Consider the following 23,029-nt stretch of genomic DNA (forward strand, 5'->3'; position numbering starts at 1 on the left):
AGACCTCATCCTGGTGCCCTCCCTTGCATCTGACATAGCCCATTTCTAAAATCAGGAGGTTGCACATATGCATCATGGCTTGTAACCCCTAATGAATCTTTCCTCCAGAAACTTGTCCAGGCCAGATGCCATCACCACATCCTGTGACAAGGAGTTCCACAGACCAACCACACACTGAGTAAATATATATTTTCTTTTGTCTGTCCTAACTCTCCCAACACTCAATTTTAGTGGATGTCCCCTGGTGTTACATGGCAACACCTTCATAGAGGAGGTCTGTAAGAGGAACACCTCTTACAGCAGGAAAAAAGCAAACTCTTGGCCAAGGGCCACAGTGGAATATGCTGTAATGCAGCTCTACAGAGGAAAGGGTGCCTACATTCCATTTTCTGAACATTCTCAGCATGTCTTGGAATGGTTCAAACTGTGCAAGAAAATGGGCCAGTTCCCATTTTTTGTTCACTCTTTTTTAGTAACAGAATGAAGGTTCTTATGGGCTGAATCAGACCATGTCCACTATACCATACAATCTAGAAGGATCTCTTACTTACAACTGTTTAGTCATGTATAAAAGTTAAAGAATTAGGGCATAATTGTAACCAGGTCTACTCAGAAGTCAGTCCTATTTTGTTATGGGGCTTACTCTCAGGAAAGTGTGGTTAGGATTGCAGCCTTACTTGCTAACACAGGCCTGCCAAAAAACCTAGTTTTTTGAATCTTTGACATGAATTTTAAGATGTTTTTGGGTGTGCTGAATCAAAAAATGGCATTGGTTTTGCCATACCCCCACAGTTGGAGCTGATGGGACAAAACCAATGCCATTTTTTATTCAGCACCCCAAATATACTGAAGAATAAATCAAATTTCAAAGTCACCAAGATGGGTGTAGACCTACATTCTACATACCTTTAACATGTTAATTTAACCCAGTAAAAAGGAACAAAATCTATAGCACCAGTCATATGCTTATGTAATATCAAACTTTATTGCTCAAAACTAATGATTGGGGAAAGAAAACACAAGTACTCAAATACATAGAACCAGAGGCTTTAGTTTACCAACTGAGCACTGGCATCAAGCAACTGCATTCAACACACAATTCATACAGCCACCAGTAACATCTAGTTGGTCACATTCCTTTTCAAAATACAATACTGTAATTCAGTGTTCTTCAACCTTGGGCTCATGATCCTAAAGGGGTCACAAAGCCTCATTTGTGGGGTTGCAGCAGCTCAGGGGAACCTATCCTCATACCCACTGCTGGAGGGCCTCATGCATTTCTGAAAGCTCTACACTGCTTGCTCTGTTCATTTTGGTTGCAATTACCCTGCCCTGAATTTTTGGAAAAGCCAGGGAGGTGCAGATTATAAGCTGAACCAAATCAGCTTCCCGACCCTGTACATTGGCTGAAGTAAGGGCCCTAATCCTATCCAGTTTTCCAGTGCCACTGTGCCTATGGCGTATGCACTGCTTCCTGTGTTGGGGATGCAGTTACAGAGGCCTCCTTAAGGTATGGGAACATTTGTTCCCTTTACCCCAGGGCTGCATTGCGATTGCACCAGTGCTGGAAAATTGGATAGGATGGGCTGTCAGTGTACAGTGTGCCAGGAGGGTGGAGAGTGGACAGACTGGGTCCTGAAAGCAGGGGTAGACTCAAAATGGTTCCCCAGCTTCATACTTTATTTTGAGGAGCATGGCATGAAAAAGGTTGAAGACCACTGCTCTAATTGATCACTCTAAGTTTCAAGTGGCACCAGTTTAATTTGGAACTGCTCCTGCATCTATTAACTTCTGAATTCTCACCAGCACCATTGCAGATTAATATGTAAATGGGGCTGGGGGAAAAAATGTTCCCACTACGCTATTGGAACAGCATATTTTGAGACATTCTCCAGCAAGAAGCTCACTGCTAAAACTGAATAAAGTTTTAGCTGAGCTACTGCTTTATTTGAATGGTCAGTATTTTATTTTTCCACTAAAGTTAGGAACTCTCCCTCCATTAAACATTCAGAGTACTACTAATGTCATCCTTCAGGTCAACATCTTGCAGCTGTCAAGCAGCACATAATATATGCAAAGCAAAAGGATGGAACAGTTACTTATTAGTCATGTCCATCCGCATTTATGTATTGAACTAATGAGTGGGGAGAACAAAGGGGCAGACGCAGTTTTGCTTTAGAGGCATTTTGTTACAGTTGAAACCATCACAGCTGATTAACTAGGAAAAAACCACACAACTTACAAGAGTTACGCAACAGTTTCCAGATATGTCTTGGATCACGCTGCATAAGCATTCATGCAGAAAGCTGACGTTGATGCAACGATCTACCCTCTAGTAGCAGCAGCTTGTGCTTATGTGCAAATGCAAGACGTACACTTTAAACAATAGTAAACATCAGAGTACAAGATACTTCACAGTGACAACAAACAGCAGTTACATTGTTTGTTCCAGCAGTTATTGCGCTTTGTCTGAACACCTTGCCAGAGAGGCTGCAGCACAGAAAAAATACCATTTTGTGTGTTTTCTTAACAATGCATAATTTTTGTACTAGCTTTTGGTTCACAATGATGTATCTGGGTAGCCTCATGGGCAGCAATCCCCTTTGGAGGATTCAGATCTTGGCCAACTGAGGTAAGATTAAAGTGAAATGGGCAGTGTAATAAGCGTTCTTAGCAATAAAGTATTTCTAGAGTGAGGCAACTTGTGGGCAGCCTGCAAAAACATTGATTTTGGAAAATAATGGTCAGAGGGATGATTTGCTGTCTAAAGAGTTATACTCCAGGCAAGAAGAGATGTGTGTAAAACCTACTTAAGAGGCAAAGAAGAAAGCCCTATGACTTCAGTAAACAGTTCATCTAGCAGATGGGTGGATAAAGCCAGGCTAAGTATAGAATAGTGCATTTAACAGAATGACCATGTTCTATTTAGTTTGTGTGAATAAGTTGTTATAAAAGAGCAAACTCATTTGCAGGGCAATGCAGGCAGTGTGGAAAAAAAGTAGGAGCTACAAGTCACAGTGTTAGTCACTACTACTACCCAACATTATCATGGGTAACATGATGTACTAGAGCAGTGGTTCTCAAACTTTGAGGGAGCTTTACTCCCTCAGTAATTTTTTGTGGGGGAGGGGCTAGGGCAGCAACACGATCTCCAGGATCGCTTCACTAAGTGGGGGCACTTCTGACTTGCTTGTGCAGGCAGGGCTGCAGCAGGTGTGGGGAGCCCTGCACAGCCCTCTGCAGAGTTCCCTGAGGCTTGGAACTTTCCCTGAAAGCTGGTGCAAAGCACCTCCTGCAAAACGGAAGTGCTTTGCACCTGCTTTCAGGGAAAGTTCCAAGCCTCGGGAAGCGCTGCGGAGGTCTGCGCAGGGCTCCCCACACCTCCTGCAGCCCTGCCTTAACAAGCACATCACAAGCACCCCCCTCACCCCCCCCATATAGATGCAATTCCGGAGATCACTTCCCTGCCTCTTCCCTTCCCCTGCCCCTTAAAGGGACAGGGGAACCTTTACATGAACTGGTGGGTCACGACCCACCAGTTTGAGAACCACTGTATTAGAGAGAGGCAGCCAACTGGGAGCTGAAGTAATCTACCTCTTGTGGTTCAGAAAAGAGCACCTCTCCAGCTTGGAAAGGTGTTTCAACTGCACTTCATAAAACAAAGAAGGTTTTCAATTTTACTGCTTCAGAACAGCACACAACCTACCAAGGCCTGATTGAGCTCCTGGTACTGGCAAGCAAGAAACAGCAAGTGAGGTGAGATGACATTTGCCAAAGTGATTTACACACATTTTCACAGATCTACTGTAGAACTATGGTCTTAATAAGCCAATTATCCTACAACATGGTTCCATGCATATCATGGTAAGTAATAACCATGTAAGTAACCATGGTAAGAAGTTTATATTTACCCAAGGAGAGATCAAACTGAATCATTCAAAGCTCACCACCGTAAAATAAATGCTTTAAACAATGCACCTCATTGTTTACATTCTAAACGGGACAAACAAGACACTATACCAGGAAATGCTTCAGAAAACGAATCTGATATTAGCAGCATTGGAATCATATCAAAGCTGTGCTCTGCTGTCCAAGTAATTTTTGGACTGCATTGCCTGTTTTCAGAATAGTGCTTCAATGGTCAAAACATTGTGTCAGAAACAGCTAAAGAAACTATATAAAGAGACAAAAACTTGCATATTCATGTCCTTTATCTTAAAACATCCAGGAGGGCTTATTGGAATACCCTAAATGTACATTCTAATAGTTTCCACAGTAGAAAGTACTCTGTAGATGCTAATATTTAGTCAAACAAAAGAGTGACATCTTAATAAGAATGCTAAAGGTTACTCCAGTGCTGTTTTGTGACCTTTTCAGCCTCAAGTGACAGGAGCTACTAATTCTTAACTTAATCTTAACTGATGGACTAAATAAAACTATAAGGGATAATTGATAAACAGAAAGGTTAAAGTGTTGAATCTGTCGGTATATTCTCAGACTGTTTCCCAATGGGGGGCAGTCCTCAAAATAAAAAGATGCAAGTTACCAAGTACTGCCATTCCACACACATGCAAAGTTCAATATAAATAACCTCACAAAGCCACACCAATATGGATGGAAGTGGCAAGATAGCACTGCTTGGTCTACTGCACCCAAAGTCCATTAAAGTGAGCAAAAAAAGATGTCGGGACTTAATGAGATCTGCCTTCCATGTAAACAACCTTAGCTTCATATGCGTCAAAATAAAACTCCCATAACTAAAAAGGAGGACACCTTGGTGCTCAATACTGCCAGAGAGCCTTCTTGTCAAGATTGGTGTTACCACGGCTGGGAAAAAATCCTAAGGCTTCCAGAACACCACACACAATGCAAGACCACTGGCCTAATCAATATTGCATTAGGAACATTGCTTCCCTTTCCTGCTCTCTAATGTGGCTTTCGCCAAAGTGTCTCATCAGTGCACAATAGTACATGCTGAAATGCAACAAAGCTTTTCTTCATGAAAATTGTTGGTGTCATGTTCATGCAAGAGCATGTACAATTAAGTTTTCTGTGTTATATGCTCCATTTTTTACATGATATCTGCCTTTGATCTACAAATACACCCGTTCAAGATCACATGGATATAGGGGGAGTGCTTGCTTCAGCTAATTCTGCATGAACTTGCCTGCCTGCCCTTCTGCATACTGGCACAACTGTAGATTTTTGCCCCCTCATACACATGCGTATCTTGGGAAGTAACCAACTCAAAACATTTTAAGTACTATTGCCCTGACAGTGCAAAAGAACAATGTATATTTGAAGCAGCTTAGACTGTTAATGTTATTTTGCATTCTGAAGCAAACCAATTCTTGAATGGATGTTGTAACAAAACCAGCTCTCTTCATCTGTTTTTATTGCTTCCCCATTATTATGCTTGCTGGTCACACATCAACAGTACACAGAGGCTCGCTGCCAGGCTGAGCAGATTCTACAATGGTCATCTTGGGCTTCTTCCGTGTTTCCTCCTAAAGATATAAAGAAACCAAACATACTTTCTTTGGCATTCTCGTATTTGTCATGGTTTTCCCCCTATATTTGAACTGGTCATCCAAACCACGAGAGGCCAATCACTTAGGATGCTTCCCTGAGAAACTTCAAATTCAGCACCATTACAGAAATGCAACGTGGCCAGGAGAACAGGTCATTCTGTGGATTGCGTTTTCATCTCTCTTAACAAACATGATTCTGGAGGTTGCAAAGGATCACCAAAGGCTTACTTCAAACACCCAGTCCCATAAAAGATGCAAAATACTTAACATGCTGGAGTCAAGAAGGTCATTTACTAGAACTATAAAGCAAGCCTTTCATGCATGACCTGAGAACTGAAAAGCATAAAAAATTAACATACCCTTTCTTGTGCCAATTTCTTCATTTCTTCCTGTAATTTGTTAAGAATGTGTAGATTTGGCTTGTTCTTTTTGGCATACTGCTGAAGCTCTATCACACTTTTATCAGAAGTCTCCTGCACAAAAGAACGTCACAACAAACATTACAAAGAGGTGTGCCCTGGAGCATTTCCATTTTCAAAAAGGAAAAAATCACAAAGGAAAAAGTTTTTTCTTTAGTTGTATATGGTCCTCCTGATTTTAGAAATGGGCTATATCAGAATGCCAGATGCAAGGGAGGGCACCAGGATGAGGTCTCTTGTTATCTGGTGTGCTCCCTGGGGCATTTGTTGGGCCGCTGTGAGATACAGGAAGCTGGACTAGTTGGGCCTATGGCCTGATCCAGTGGGGCTGTTCTTATGTCCTGAAAACACTGTCTCTCAAGTGAACTTGTGGAATCAGAACAGAATCGGAGACAACACTGCAACTTTAATGAAAACTGCTTATCTAATGTATTGTTAATCTGCATAATTCTCATCTCCCAAATTTTATTTGAAAGTCAATTATTAAAATTTTGCTATGCTGCTTTTAACAAAAAAAGTTCAGTGTGGTTTACATAGCAGAAGAAACAGTAAAAACTAGTTCCCTAGCTCAGTGGGCTTGCAATCTAAGACAAGGGAGAGACCAGCAAACAGGAAAAGGCATTTTGTGGAGAGGGACAGCTGCTGTACTACTGCCAGGCACAGGAAAAAAACCATTTCAAAAGATGCCTCTTAACTCAATTGAGGAGTGCTAGCATTGTTCAGACTGTATTCTTAAGCAAAAGTTTTCACAATCGGCAAGAGCACCTGCACAATTGTGGCTAGTTATCCAGCTTTCGGTGCCACTGAGAAATTTCCCATGCTGTCTCCTTCAATAGAAGCACACCAGCTTTTTCAAATGGTGTTCCAATACTGTATGATTTCTGTACTACGCTGTATTCATAAAAGGACTTGATTTAGCCTCAAGCACAGCTACTTAGTCCACCATTCCACACAGGAAGGAAAGCCTCTTGAAGTTAAGCTAGCCACCCGTACCAAGATCCAGTGACCAATTCATCAGGGGACATTCTTCCTGGATCAAGATGTTTTTCATCCATTACCCTAACCAGTTAATCAATGGATTGCTGCAGACCTCATTTTTAGTACCTAATTCTGTGACTTTGCAACATCTTCACTTCTGCAGCATTTACTGACAGGAGGAGTTACAAAATAAACAAAACATAAAATAAGTGAGAAACTGTGTCTTCAAAGAGCCTCATACCTGTTTCACCATCTTACTGCTCTCTCGACCATACATGCGTAATAAAGAGCCCCAATTTTTCACATGTGGGTGAAGCAGCTGAAGGATTTTCTGAGATGCCAACTGTTTTCCAACTCTCTTATTTTTACCTGCATCATAACCATGAGACAGTTTAAAATCAGGTCTGAAGACTCAGCTTTTAAAGGGACAGTCAATGTTTATAGGGCTTTATTTTTAAAGGCATCTAAAAATAATCTGCCAGATTTTGTTCAGAAAGACTCAGTTGTGGTTAATACTTTCTGATAATTTTAATGTGAAATCATACCTTAAATAAAGGTGGTCTTGCAGATTTGAGATGTTTATACACAGGACAGAATAAGCACAAACTACAACTTAGTAAAATGGGATGCTACCTATTGGAGCACTGATTCAGAGGGGAACTCCCCAAGGGATTCCAACTGTCCATCTTACACCAGCCACTTACTTACAGCAAGTGTACTGTCAGTAAGTGTAAGTGTTACTTACAGTAAGTAACTGTCTTACTTACACCAGCCACGCACGGTATGCTTGCCACAAGTCATGACGTATTCACTCTTCTGATTTTTACCAGGAATCACTTCAAACTTTATGGATGTGTCACCCATCCCATGGTTTCTTCAGGAGAAACAGAATATGGTGAGCAACTTGGCCAATAGTCAATTTAAAAAAATCTAATTGAACTACATCTGGCTAAAGACATCCCAAGTCCAGGTTTTCCCTAATGAAAGTGTCTTTGTATTTCAGCCTGTCTTCAACCCAATACTTCAAGTACACAGCTGAAAACTTGCTCCCTTGCACAGACTGACCCAAACTTTTACGTTTCATAATACTATTTTAAGATGGTGGGGAGAGATGGAGACCATAGACACCCTAGAAGCCAGGGTTTATAATCAATTTAAGACTTTTAAGTCCCATTAAAGATTTATATGAGAAATACCACTCCCAAATATCAAAAGGTGAACATCCAGGACTGTAAGAGAAGAACTGACCAGGAAGGACCCACAGCTTGGCCCAGGTTCAATACCTGGCATCTCCAGGGAGGGCTAGGAGAGACGCCTGTGCAAAACCCTGGAGAGCCACTGCCAATCAGTACAGACCTGCAGTTCTCAAACTCTCAGGGAGTTTGAGGACCACAGTAAGTCCTTGCAGGGGAGCAGGGAAGGCAGCAAGAGTGGGGAGAAGGTAGCGACACAATCCCCAGGATTGTACAGGGGAGTACAGCAGTCTCTGCTGCAGTTTCCTGGGGGTGTGGGGAGCTCTGTGCAACCCTCCGCAAGGCTCCCTAACCTTCAGAAACAGAGTGAAGCAATCGCACCCCGCCTCTGCAAAACTAGAAGTGGAGCGCGATTGCTCTGCTTTCACTTTCTGAAGGCTGGGGAGCCCTGCGGAGGGTGGTGCAGGGGTCCCCACACCCCCGGGAGGCTGCAGCAGGGACTGGTAAGTGCAAGCCAGTCCCTGCACACCCCCTTAGCAATGCAACCCTGGGGATCATGTTGCTGCCTTCCCCCTGCCCCCACCACTTAAGGGGAAAGAATTCAAGGCCCACAGGTTGGAGAAGCCGTTTGAGAAGCCGTGGTATAGACACTCCTGACCTACAGTATATGGACTAAGGGTCTGACTACTTAAGAAGTCAACTGCCTAGGACAGAAGCCTTGTTTTTATGCAATGCTCACCCTTGCTATGTAGCAGGGATAGCCAAACTTGCTTAATGTAAGAGTCACATATGATAAAACTTCAGATGTTTGGGAGCCACAATATTTAAGCAGGATTTTAAATTCTTAAATATTTGCTCACTACAACATTAAACTTACGTTTTAATCCAATGGACCCTCAGTTTATACCTGTTAAACTATAAAGCTTGAAAAATTGTTATTTACATTTTATATTAATTGTGACATACAAAGGAGCTCAGCCAACATTTCTGAGAGCTGCACATTATATGTCAAAGAGCCACATGTGGCTTGCAAGCTGCAGTTTGGCCACCTCTGCTATATAATGCACCCATGTTACAGTACTGTGGGAACAAATTACTGATAACAATTTAAAGTTATTGAGGGAAAATATTCTCCCAACCACTGACTACTTCTACTACTCAGCACAACTTGTGAGCATGAGCAGATACAGAGCCAGGTAGTCCAGCTCAGTAATCATGCTCTTGAAGTAGATACAAGGAGACAGCTGGCACCAGTGTTTGATACTGTGCCTGACTCCTAGGCCCATTTCTCCAATGCATAGTCCCACTACAGCTGGTGAACAAGACAGAGGGGTTGTCTGAAAACATCTCTCAGATGTGATGTGGGGGCTGCTTGTGCCACATCAGGAACAGATGGGAGAACAAGATATTCATTATGAGAAGCAATCAGCACAGATCTTGTTAAAGTACTTCAATTTTGGGATACCCACTGACCCACAAGCCATCTTGGCATCATACAACTTACCTTTTAAGGCACTCGTGAAGGATTTGATATGGAGACAAGAGTCCAGCTTTACTGGTCAGTTCATATACCCGTGAGTCCTCAATACTGATATGGTTAAAATACTACAACAAAATTAATGAATTAATGTCAGACTCTTCACCCTTTAACACCAAAGCCTTAAGAATGTTATTCTATCCCTATGGAGGTCACCCTCCTTAGCTGGGAAGTAACATAAGGATTGTAGCAAGAAGTCAGCAGGGTGATGGCAATGCAAAAACACACAACAGAATACCATTCTGGGCAGCCTTAATGGAACACATTGGGAAGGAAAGGCATAGAAAATAAGAAGTTCTACTTTATTTTCCTTTACTTATACTTCAGTTAGTATCAAAATACCTAACTCCATATATTTTAGAGACAAAAGCCATTCTAAGAAAACAGAAACAGACTACTACATTTCTGAAACCCCATGATCAAGCCTGAAAAATCCATATCTGTAAAATTGGAGGGGGGGGGGAAGAAACAGGAGACAAGATTGCAGTTTATTGCAAACAGTTTTAGGAAACATCTTCAACATTGTGGCCAAACAGTTCAAGCCCCATATTTGTTTCACACTCATCGTTTGCTATCCTGGATACAAAGCAGAGGAAGTTTTAGAGGACGTTTGAAAGACGTAACAAGAAGAAAAGTGTGTTAGAACTACAAAAGAAAACGCATTCAGGAAGTCAAAAGCATTACTGAATTTTAAATTCAAGGTAATACTTGAATTAAGCCTGCAAACACCGACAACCCAAAAACTGTGTACAGAAGTAGGGAGTTTTTTTTTTCATGGTCGAGAACAAAATTCCCTTTCCTCTCCTTGGTCACTCTTAATATTTAACAGATTTTAAAATGTATCTTCAAACAAATACAGTGTACCCCTGTATCCGCTGTATGCAGCCCCCACAGATCCAATCCGTGGTTAACTGAAATCATGGATACAAGAGCCCTCATGTACTTGTGTTGCTAAGTTATTGACAGAAAGAAAATGTAAAGTTGTATTTGCAGTAGAAATTAAAAATGGGACAACCCATTTCAGATTAAATACTGACTTACTCCCAAGTAATCATGTACAAAGTCGTGTCTTAAGCCATACCTCTAGTTCCTCACTATCTTTGGGCTTTTCCTCGGAGGTCTGTTTAACAAAGTCAGGAATGAGGATTTCCAGTGTAGCTCGGGCTGAGGAAATAAGTTGTTGCAATTGTTAGGACCAGGCTGTCATCAAGGCTTTAGCAGGCCTATATTTTCCCCTAAGAATCCATATATGCATAAGGACATTTTCAAACTGTTTTCATAATAGGGAAGAGATCTCTATTCTGAAATGTGAGAAAATCCACGCTAGCTTTCCAAAACCATAATCAGACTTTTAGAAACAACATTAGATACAATGGGTGCAACCACTCAATCTGTTGCCATGCAATAGCTCCACATCTTCAGTAAGGCTCTGCACAGGCACCACTAACACAAAGGGGCTGCACACCAGCAGACCTGAGGAGACTGTGCACTTCACTGTACAAAGTGAGGATTTTGTAGTTTATCAACTTCAAGCAATCTGCAGGTTTGCAGCCTTTTCTCATGCTGTTTCACCTGGAAATTGAGGGGTTCTTCAGGATCCATTTACATTTTGGTGTTTTCAAAAGCATTACTATATTTCCATCACACACACTTAATGTAATGTTTCTTTATCTAACAATTCTTATACTCAGATCTACTCACTGAAAGGTACAGATTAATTTTCAACTTGTACTTTAAACCTACACACATTTACTGGCGCAGTGGTGCCCAAACCTTTTAGCACCAGGACCCACCTTTAAAATGACACACTATCTGGGACCCACCTAGCTTTATGAGTCCAGTGATATGAAAATAAATATTTAGCTTTATGAGTCCAGTGATATGAAAATATTTATAAGTATATATTTTTTATTTACAGCCCAAATGAATAGCCTCAAGGCTTAAGGGGCTTGGTTATGTGACCCAGCCTTTCCCTGCCCCCACTACCTGTCATTGACAGACTTTGAAAAAACACCAGAAAAAACATGCTCAAACATGTTTCTCCCTATATTTACACAAGGTTGTAAACTGCAGATCAGCTCCTTGCAAACAGCAGGAGCTGAGCTCTTTGCAGGGCAGTTAGCAGCCATCTGATTTTTGAACAGACTCAGGCCTTGAGGCAATTAGTTATTTGATCTTTCAATTACCCATGTTTTCTTTAGAGGCTCTGCAGGATCCAACAGAAATAAGGTCACGACTCACCAAGTGGGTCCCAACCCACTGTCTGAAAAATACTGTGCTAGAAAGTTGTCTCCTATTTCTGCCAGGGGAACTGACAAACATGACTGTGCTGGATTACAAGCTTCTTAGCTCTAGCTATTGAGTACAGGTATCCAACAGCTCTTATTTAAATAGGTTTACAATACCAGCTTTATTCTTGGCAAGTTTTTTACTGCTTGCAGTTCCTGCCCCGTAAGTCACTCCATCAATTATAACTGAGGCTCCAAAAGGCTCACTTGGGTTTTCTTCAAACAAGAAAGAGAAGACAACATTGTAAGCCAAAATATTATAAACCCTAGTCTTACATTATCAAGATGCCTCTTCCGTAGTATGTTCAGCCATAAGTAATCCAAACAGTTTGATTCCATCACAGGAATATAGAATTCAAATTCTATATTATATTAAATGTATTAATTATATTATAATTCTTAATATAAAATTAAATATTAAATTTTATTAAATTAAAAAATTCAAAATTAATATAAAATTCTATATTAAAATTGGGATCATTAGAAAAGGTATTGAGAACAAAACAGTTAATACTATAATGCCGTTGTACAAATCGATGGTAAGGCCACACCTGGAGTATTGTGTCCAGTTCTGGTCACCACATCTCAAAAAGGACATAGTAGAGATGGAAAAGGTGCAAAAGAGAGCAACTAAAATGATTACTGGGCTGGGGCACCTTCCTTATGAGGAAAGGCTATGGCGTTTGGGCCTCTTCAGCCTAGAAAAGAGATGCCTGAGGGAGGACATGATTGAGACACAATATTATGCATGGGAAGGATAAAGTGGATAGAGAGATGCTCTTTACACTCTCACATAACACCAGAACCAGGGGACATCCACTCAAATTGAGTGTTGGGAGAGTTAAGACAGACAAAAGAAAATATTTCTTTACTCAGCGTGTGGTTGGTCTGTGGAACTCCTTGCCACAGGATGTGGTGGTGGCATCTGGCCTGGATGCCTTTAAAAGGGGATTGGACAAGTTTCTGGAGGAAAAATCCATTACGGGTTACAAGCCATAATGTGTATGTGCAACCTCCTGATTTTAGAAATGGGCTATGTCAGAAGGCCAGATGCAAGGGAGGGCACCAGGATGAGGTCTCTTGTTATCTGGTGTGCTCCCTGGGGCATTTGGTGGGCCGCTGTGAGATACAGGAAGCTGGACTAGATGGGCCTATGACCTGATCCAGTGGGGCTGTTCTTATGTTAAAACTACTGGTTTTCCTCTTACTGCAAAACCACAATCCTCAGGCACAACACTGAACTCCTAACACAAAATCTGAAGTGTTATAAAGGTCACTGCCCTCTTTTTAATAACTTTCAATACACCTGCTTGCAATTAAATAAGTAAAACTAGGAGTAACCACATTACAATGAATTACACATTCCTTCCAAGTAGAAGCATTTTAAAAACATTTATATTATCTGTAAACATTCTCGAAGGCAAAATAAGCCTTGTGGCCTAAGTTGGTTCAAAAACTTAAGATATTTGCCAAAGTAAGGTGTCATCTAAACACCAAAATTAACCCACAAAAGATACCAGGGCTGAGGACTTACCACATTCAAAGAAATTGTAAACAGGGCGAACCTTTAGGACTCGTTGCATATATTCATGCAGAATGCAAACTTCAGATTTCCCATTGGGATTTATAACAAACTCTGGAAAAACAAAGACAGTTCTTGTATGCTGTCCGAGTCTTTTTGAGGCATTCGCTAAAAGGACAGCAAAATCTTCCAAGACTAACACTGCAATTCTATCCATACTTTCCTGGGTGCGAGCCCCATTAAACACAATGGATTTCTGATTAGACATGTATAGGATAGCGCTGCAACATGTTCCATTATGAAGCATACCACAGTTCATTCAAATGCAAACTGTTTAGACTAGTTCACATATTCAACTCATTTGTACAGAAGAGGGTGTCATTCCTTCTCCAACACCTAATTCAAAATGAGTTTTGTTTCTTTGAGGAACAATCATCCACCTCAGATACTACCCAATACAAAGTGAAGGAGAGGTGACTACATCTATTCCTTCATCACAGAGATCACTGGCTGGGTTCGTGCACCTGCCCCTTGATTTTACGGTACTCCTTGAATACTCCTGTAAGTACTCTCCAACACAAAACACTTCACAAGTACATATTCTAATGCCTAGTAACTGAAATAATGGCACAATAGCGGTGAAAATAATCCCATTCTCATAAGCTGACCCCCAAACATTGCTCTTTAGGTCAAGTTCAAATATTTTAACAAAAACCATAAAAAAAAGCCTCTACCTTTCTTTGTGGGTGCATCTTGTACAGACAAGGTAATCAGCTTCTGATTAGCTGGAAGAATGGGCCGTTCAGACTCTGCCTGCTTTCGCTTCATCTCCCGGTTGAACTGCCGCCTCTCAGCCCAGGTTCTGAATTTTTTTACAGTTACTTGCTCAAAATCAAAACGCTTCTCCAGGTAGTGCCTAAAATCTTCAATATCTAGGAAGACAAGCAATCCCAGTCATTCCACCTTGCACCATAAAAAGCTACCCATCCTTTCTTATTGCTACAGCAGTGACTAACTGCTTGATGCACAAGCGCGAGGCACAGAGGATGCCTCTCAATGCCACGGTACTGTCCTGCCTGGCCTGACTCCACTGAAAGGGAAGATGGCTGGAGTGGAAGTGCACCTGTGGGCAAGATGTGGCTGTGAAGCTGCCAAATAAGGCAAGTTTTGAGACAGAGGATGCAGAGCCCCGACTGTGGGGCAAGCTACCAACTTCTGCACACAGCTGATGTCTGTTGGCACCCACAAACAGAACTTGCAGAGAGAAAGAATGATAAGGTCCCATGTAAAGCCAGCTAGAAAAACACCTCATTTTTCAAAACCAAGGAAGGACTAATATTTGGTGTCATGCTACTGCGTTCAATGAGAAGTTGTGGATTCAGCATCCATGCAGCTGCATGTTTGGGAACGGAACCTGCCAACCCACAAGTCTGACAGCTACTGCATGTACAAACTAAACCTAAGCAGCATGGCTTCCATTACGAGGAACCCTGGAAACTGGTCTTTGAGGGGACAAGAAGTCTCAAACTATCAGCACTCTAAGTCTACAACTCCCAGGATACCACATGGGAAGCCAAGAAACTGGTGGCTGCTTTGCCTGTAATCAAAGAGAATGCAAGACACAGCATTTTCTGTACTTACCAACCGACTCATCTTTGCACACTTCAACTTTGGCCTTCACTTGGCCTAAGGCTCCTTGTGCTGCATCTCCCCCGGAAGCCTCTCTCTCATCTAAAGTCCCAGAATCGGCAAGGGTGGAGTCCGGCTCCTCCGTTTGGCATTCCAATTCTGAAGACTTATCCATGAGTTTTATAGGTGAGACTTCACCATTTGGGGTGATGTCATTGTTTTGCTCCCTTTCCTCATTCTCCTTCATTTTCTTGTAATGCAAACAGGGAATGCTACTCAAAGGAGGATCATGTTTCTGCAGATATAAAAGGTTAGAAGTTAAACATCTGAAAAACTAGAAGATCACAAGATGAAAGGCTAATCTCTCCCACTGGTGCTAAAAGCTTGTTGTATGCATGCCCCTATACTGATGGGCAATGGGTCAAAAGAAATATACTGGACCTTTGGTATCCATGGGGGATCTGTTCCAGGACACTCCACGGATATTGATTTCCGCAGATAATCAAATCTGCATCCGGCCCTCACAGGACCTCCTGAACGCAATTGGAAGTGCCTTCTGGTCATGTCTGCAGGAGACTCTGTGCCTCAGAACAGAGTGTGACTCATGGGTGTGACTAGAAGGCGCTTCCAATTGTGCCCACGAGGTCCCTGAGGCCTTCCAGGCATGGGGTCAGCACCCACGCTGAGAGAAATGCACAGGGGCTGAACAGGCAGATAAGGAGGACTCACTGTTTTAAGCCACAATGGGTCTTCATGGTTCCACAATGTGTTGACTATGCCTTTTCTAGAACACATGGTGAGAAGGCATTTTATTTTGATGTGTACACAAACAGGAAAAGCACTTTGAGCATACTGGGATACCCAAAGTGATCTTGTGTTTGTCTTCACTCCTCTTCTGAAACTTATTAAGCAATCTGTTCCTGTACCAGAGAACAGAGCACAAGCTGTTTCCACCTTCAACTGCTTGGGCCTCACTTCTGCTGGAACGTAAATAGAAAGCTCAGCAGTAACAATGGCTAGGAGAAAGGTGGAGGCAGATAACAACCTGTTTTTTATATGCTATTACTTTTGTGAGCAGTTCTGAACAAAACCTGGTAGCAGGCACAGGTCTTCTCACAGAAAACCTGTTTTAATGAATCAAGTCTGTGACACAAGATCACCTAGTAGATTGTGCCCTATACTGCTGAAGTGAGCTACTGGTTAAAAAAATAAAAATTGATTAAATAAAAACTATAGTGAGTATTCTTACAAGGAAACATTAAAATGTTAAGTCAGATATCAATGGTAGAAGTAAAGGCTGAAATCCTAAAGATGCTTATCTGGGAGGAAGCCTTATTAAACTCAATGGGACTTTCTTCTGAGAAGACACGGACAAGACTGCATTACAAGACATTTCATAGAATATGGCATATGGTGAGTTTCTAATAAATATTTACAAAAGAAGAATAAGGCTGCAATTCTATGCACATTTACTAAGCAGTAAATACCACTGATCTCATGGACTCACTTTTGAGTAAACATGCTTTTAGGATTGCACTGTCTAGGACACGGGTCTCCAAACTTTTTGTCCAGAGGGCTGCATGAAATATCTGGAGCAGTGCTGAGGGCCAGAAAAATTTTTAAATATAAAATTTAAATAAATAAATTAGAGATGGAACTTAGATGAACGAATAGGCTCATTCACTGAGCCTCTCCAACCCTCAGAACACCCTCCAGGTGCAATCAGAGCACAGCTCTGATGTTCAGTCTAGTGGGCCAGAGGCTTTCAGGGGTCAAGAGGTTGGCCACAGGCCAGATAAAGGCTTGCTGCGGGCCGCATATGGCCACCGGGCCGGAGTTTGGAGACCCCTGGTCTAGGAGATAACAGTACCAGTCAATCTGTACAATACTATTTTGAGCAGCAAACATTAATATCTTCATACTAAGTATATCAATATACTTGATATAGTAGTATATCAAGCTGCTGTGAAACTTATTTCACTGAGCCAAGGCTATTGATCTGAAATTGACAACTAAATAAAATGAAATTAGATCTTTATATACAGTAGTCCCTCAGTATGTATGGGGATCCATTCCCAGACCCCTGTGGAAACCAATATCCACGGATACTGGGGACCACGTTAAAATTATTTTTTTAAAAACATTCCCTGCGCTGCAAACTGCGCCAACTGCAGAACAGTCTCTGGAACTTCCTGGAGTCAATTCTGGGTTCTGCCGAGACCCACAACCCCCTCTCTTGACCCTGATGGCCTCATGATGAATTGTCAAAGTGTTTCCCAGACACTTCCACAATGCATTCTGGGCACACCAACTGAGGGGGCTGCGGAACCAAGAAATGGCTTTCCGGAAACGTCAGAGACTGCCCTGCAGCCAGTGCAGTTTGCTGAGGTAAGATTAGGAACATTTCTTTTTACTTTTAAACACATTTTTCAAAGGAATACTTTTTTAAAGTGTCTGGTGCAACCTGAAAGTGACTTCTGGCAGTTGCAGAGACTGTCCTCCCATCCCCGGATGGCGAGGGACCACTGTATTCAGGGCATTTTCTACCAAGTACTTTTACCAACACTGACCGACCCATGCACACAGAAAGAAAGAGAACTGAAATCTGATTCATACCCTGATGCTTCCTGTTCCCAAGAAGTAAGGCCTTGACCAGGTAACAACTCTAGATTCTCTGTGCAGATATACAGGAATGCCCGAGTTATGGAATGTCATGATCCATCCATCAGGCAAGGGCTCAGTAGGAGGGCGGCCACGACCTTAAAAAAAAAAATTAGATACCCATCTCTCAGACAGACATAGGTCTTCCACCCCCATTAAAAGAATGGATTATTAATAAGTTCAATATCTTCAAACCAATTTAGCACCCAATCCTATGCCAAGGCAGCGCTGGTGCTGGGTGTGCCATCCTGGCAAGGGCCATGGCAAATTTGCTGTAAGGCATTTTAGGCAGCTGGGGAGGGAGAAGTGCCGGCAGAGAGGCCAACACCAATGAACCACTGCGCCGCTCAGATGGAAGGTAGGAGCCCACTGCGGCGAGCCATTATGGGGTAAGGTGGAGAGGGGCAAAGCTGGGTGGGGGGAGGTTCTGGCCCCACAGCAGAGACTGCCACTAAATCTTATCCCCCCTCCTGCATCTGAAAGTCCTACATGAACTACATGAATCTGCACCAGTGATCGAGATGGTGCATATCTTAGCAACCCCATAGGGGCTGCCTGGTCCCAACATGGGTAAGGGAACCAATGTTCCCTTATCCTGAGGAGACCGCCAACTGGTTTCTTAACCCAGTTGCGGGTACAGTGCGGCATCAGCAGATACAATAGGACTGAGATGTGGATTGGTGTAACTGACTGAACGGAGCTTTAACTGGAGATTAAAATTACACCTTGGTTGCCGCCTGTTAAAAGGCAAGGCTGACATCAGTCCAGGCTCTACAACTCAGAGAAGTTTTGCAAAGCCTGAATTGGCATGCAAATGTGCCAATGCCCCATGCCATATTTCATGAAAGACAGCTCAGTTGGCATCTACTTCCAATCTGTGTTCAAAGTCAGCACACAATTTTCTTTACCAAGATGAAACCACTATTTACCATCTTTATTACACCAAGCATCGCAAAATGGATAGTACTTGGCTAAAAACAACACATTTGCATAGCTTTAAAATTTTCTTCTTTTACAATACTGGTGGGAATTCAATATACTTTTCAAAGCTGTTGACTCAGGTGTGTTAACGAAATGAGTATTCCAATTTGAACAACAATTAATCGCCTTTTGTTCCAACAATGATTGAGTAAATTACAGCATAACAATATAACTTTAACTTACTCTTAGAACTATGCCCTCCCTTTCTTAATGTTATCACACTGTATATTTGGCCAGCAGCATTCCACATTCACATCAAATGATATGAAGAAAGCAACCCAGAGGGCCTCAAATACACTACAGCAGTAATTTTTGCTTGAAAAAGTACAGAATATATGTAGACGGGGCAGAATATACCTGTGTGTAAACATGCATGGGATTGGGCTAGTTACAAAAAAAATCTGCTTTAGAAGACACTATAAGGCAGTGGTTCTCAAAACATGAGTCACAGCTCCCCAGGTTGCCACGGAAACCAGCCAGAGTCGTCGCAGAATCTGCGCAAAAAACCTAGCACCTCCTTATACAATGTATAGGACTGTAACCCTAATGAGGAGCCGTACTGAATGGCCCAGTAGGTCAAGGGAGTTGCCAGTCAAAGTTTGGGAACCACTCCTATGAGGTCTTTTACTGGGAGGGAAAAAATCGTGACTACATAAAGTGTACACTCAGAATCCTACCTATAGCGTACACCCAGTATGCCATGCATACAGGGGGAAATTCACTTCAAGTTGGACAAGCAAACCAGAAGTGGTATTCTGAGGCCTCTGGCATGTCCATTTAAGATATTCTCCTCTACGATTTTAAAAATACAACTATGCAAGAAAGAACATCACAATCTGTGGCCTTCCAAAACAGAATACCCATCAGCCACATAAGGCAGGAACTTCATAAGCTTCCTGATGCAAGAGATGCCCAAGAAGGAAACCAGTCACTTAAAGAATTAGTCCTTGTGTGCCAAGGCTACTTATCCATAACATGTCTATATACACCCAGCTCTTGGTACAAAGTGAACTTACTTTTAAGAACAGTTTTTATTTTGGTCATCATTGGCTGTACACTGGTCTCTCCATCAGACTGATGGTCGCTCTCCCCTCCATATTTCTCCTCAATTCTCCTTTTCTTGGGGACACAAAGACCCTCTTCCAGCAGAGCATCCACATCATTATCAAATTCATCCTGAAAAACACATCGTTAGATACTGTGCCCCTGTAGCCATTCTTCTCCTCAGAAGACAATGACAAACCCAGGTAAAAATTTGTATAAATACAAATTCCTAGCAGCATCACAAGGTAATTAAAAAGCAAGGATGTCACATTTTCAGTCAATGATTACTAGTGTAGCTTTTTCTTGATACTTAAGAGATTACATGCTCTAAAGCATGGATCAGCCCGCCGCCCAAAACCCATGTGAAGCTTGGCCTGGGAGGAGAAACCTCTCACCCTATTTGCCACACACTAAACAGAGCAGCAGACCTGCCTGCCCAAGCTTTTGGAATCCCCTGCTATTCCCTATGGGTGAGCAGCAAATTGGGAGGCTTTACATCCTAAGCCAAGATCTGCACAGTTGCTTCCAGGAGCTCAGCAATTTGGGAATCTGGCAATAATGTGATGACATTATTGCCAAACATCATGCCCCTTTGCCCAAAAAGGTTACCAACCCCTTCCCTAAAACCTACATTCCAAGACACCATGTTGCCACTCTCAGCACTGCTTAGGTGTATATTCTGGGTAGTCAAGGAGTTCTTAATCCCCAATGTTTGTTCCAAGAAGGGCAGCCCAATTCTAACCTGTGCTGGGGCAGCTGAACCAAGAGGCTCATGCCTTATCCAGCACTAGTAAGGAACAGACTGGAGATCTCCTCAAGATAAGGGGATATTTTTCTTATTACACCGAGTAATGCTCCAGCCTGCCCAATCGGGTTGCTCGGATCTGCTGCAGCTAAATCACTGTTGCTGATCTGAGCAACCCCATGAAGGGCATTCAGGACCAGGAGAGAGGACAGGATATGATGAAGGTCTCCTTTGCTGACCCCACCTAAGCTGAATGCACCCCCCCCATTCGGCTCTCCCTTGCCCAAGATCCCCCCACCCGCCTCTGTTCCACCCTCCTCAAGCCCCTGCGCCACTCTTCTCACATCTGCCGGTGGCCTCTCCTCCGGACACAGCGCTGGCAAACTGGCACAGCCCTTTCTGCCTGTACAATAGTCACAAGCATGCTTTATGGCACGTTTATGACACTCTAGGTCAGCGCAGTAGCCACTGTGTCAGCGGAAGACTTCAACAGGATTACACTATGAATTACAGAATTATAGTCCCCATGTTTCTTCCTTTACAGGTATTTTAATTAACAGATGAATGCTGGAGAATTGTCTGCACTGGATAAAGCGCTAGTACAGAGTTATCTTTTTCTAGAAACCAGAAGCAGAACTTCCTTACCTCATAAGAATAGCTCAAGGCTTCTTCATCCACTTTATCACTCTGAACAATTGCTTTAGAGGTAAACCCTCCTTCTTCATCTATTTCCATCAAATTGTCAGTAAAATCTTCCAGGTCATCCAGAACGGCATACTCCACACGCTTTTCCTGGTCTACCTCATTTTCATCATCCTTTTTGTCATCATTTTCACCGGTCACTCCTGCAGCTTGACCATTACTATCCCCACCAAAAGGACAAACATGCATATCCCCATTGACATTATTAACAGCTACATCCGAATTTGTCTCACAACCTTGCTCAGCTCCAGTGTACAGAACTTTCCTGTCTTTACTTTTGCAGCTTTCCGTAAAGCTAACACTAATCTTTACATCTTTAAGCAACTTAAGATCAGGGGTGAACTTCCTAACTGAAGGTGCGTGACGAGCGGTTCTTGGGCTTTGGTCGCTATTCGGATCTACGATAAGACGACTTTTGTAGCATGAAGATCCCTTTGTGATAAGTTCTGTTCTGCTGACAGTGTGCGTGTCCCCAGCAGGGGTATCTGACTGTCCATCACCACCAGAGCCAACGTCCATTACCTCTGCGTCACTGGACGTTTGCAGGGGAGGTGGTGGAGGCTGTTCATTAGGCGGCAAAGGTGGGGGACAAGAATCGTTCTCCGCATTCACTTTTGCAGCTGGTTCTTCTGGAAGGGGAGGTGCGTTTTTATAACTCTCCATAATTAAAAACTTACAAAACAAGGCTTTAAATTTTTAAAAAGGTATACAATCTATATTCCTAACATGCAGAAGTCCATCAAGACAGCTTTTGTCATGCTCTATTCAGTATGCAACACTGATGATTCAATTAAGCTGACTACATTGTTCTTTTCATTAATGTAGACAGCTTTCAGAAGCACTGTCTCAATTACTGGAAATCACAATGCATTCAGCTTAAACAGATGAAGCCGAAGAGAGAGCGTCTTCATTGGTCGTACGCAGGTGTCTTTTTCTTCTTTCAACCTACAAAGAAAAAAAAGTCACGTCACAGAAAAGCTTTATATTCCATTACGTAAAGCTCAGAATGACATCTGTTTATGCACCTGCTGTTCAACAGCACTACAACCAGTAGTTTATAAGAAGTTATATTTATGCTCACTAAGGGAATCAAAACAAGTGATGCATAAAACATTTTTTAAACATACATACCTATTCTGCTTTAAATCTGAGCAACAAACAATCTTCAAAACACCATTATTGGCTCTCAAAGCTGCAGAAAGCTAATCATATGGACAACACTGCTTTACAAAAGGCACTTTCATTTCCCTTAAAATATAAAGTAGAAAATGTTCTTCTCCCAAAAGGAACCTTTGACTACTTATATATCGAATACAGAAAAAAAAGTCATACAAGCATAATTAGTGCTTCTAGAATATTTATTTAAAAAAATAAACCTTTTTTATATCCAGAGTCCACAGAGACGGAGCCAGTGACTCCTTACATTTGTGCATTCCTAGCGCCTCAGACAAGGTTACACCACTATGAGCAGTCATGGGATCTTATGGCCGCTTCACACAAAACAGAGCTTATATATGGACATTACTTCTTTGCAGGAAATTGCACATCACCTCTCATGCATGTCTTGCAACTAATGTCCAAATCTGCTGCAGAACTGATAATGAAAGTGGTTAAGAGCACCAGCATGCATTCACACAATGGCCTTAGTAAGCCTCAGTCCACCATATGTAATATACCTGGCTTCAGCAACAGCAGTCTGCCTCACAGACTGAAAACATATATGGTGCTACAGGAATATCCACACCATAGCTTATTTGTCTACTATAACAGCCTTAAAACCCAGTTAAAAAGACCAATAA

The 23,029-nt window shown here is 42.2% G+C and overlaps 1 protein-coding gene across 1 annotated transcript; it reads right to left on the bottom strand.

Moving 5' to 3' along the window:
• Positions 1 to 3,436: 3,436 nt before the first annotated feature.
• DGCR8 (DGCR8 microprocessor complex subunit) lies at positions 3,437 to 22,153 on the bottom strand. Its single transcript, XM_066609796.1, has 13 exons — positions 21,174 to 22,153; positions 19,756 to 19,915; positions 17,714 to 17,856; positions 15,110 to 15,392; positions 14,203 to 14,400; positions 13,481 to 13,582; positions 12,064 to 12,162; positions 10,740 to 10,822; positions 9,626 to 9,726; positions 7,696 to 7,802; positions 7,170 to 7,297; positions 5,891 to 6,004; positions 3,437 to 5,507 (listed from the first exon to the last, which is right to left on the bottom strand). Exons 1-13 carry the CDS (start codon positions 21,891 to 21,893, stop codon positions 5,424 to 5,426), a joined length of 2,322 nt encoding a protein of 773 aa, XP_066465893.1. The 5' UTR covers positions 21,894 to 22,153; the 3' UTR covers positions 3,437 to 5,423.
• Between the last annotated feature and the right edge of the window lie 876 nt (positions 22,154 to 23,029).

This window comes from Tiliqua scincoides, chromosome 14 (genome assembly GCF_035046505.1).
Source record: "Tiliqua scincoides isolate rTilSci1 chromosome 14, rTilSci1.hap2, whole genome shotgun sequence".
Lineage (NCBI taxonomy): Eukaryota > Metazoa > Chordata > Lepidosauria > Squamata > Scincidae > Tiliqua > Tiliqua scincoides.

Excerpts from the sequence above, each read along its gene's own strand:
- DGCR8 (XM_066609796.1), bottom strand. The coding sequence starts at position 21,893 with ATGGAGAGTTATAAAAACGCACCTCCCCTTCCAGAAGAACCAGCTGCA. Across the intron at positions 15,393-17,713 it reads TGGGAACAGGAAGCATCAGG|AAACATGATCCTCCTTTGAG; the intron begins GTATGAATCAGA and ends TTATATCTGCAG. Across the intron at positions 14,401-15,109 it reads GTGCAAAGATGAGTCGGTTG|ATATTGAAGATTTTAGGCAC; the intron begins GTAAGTACAGAA and ends TTGTCTTCCTAG.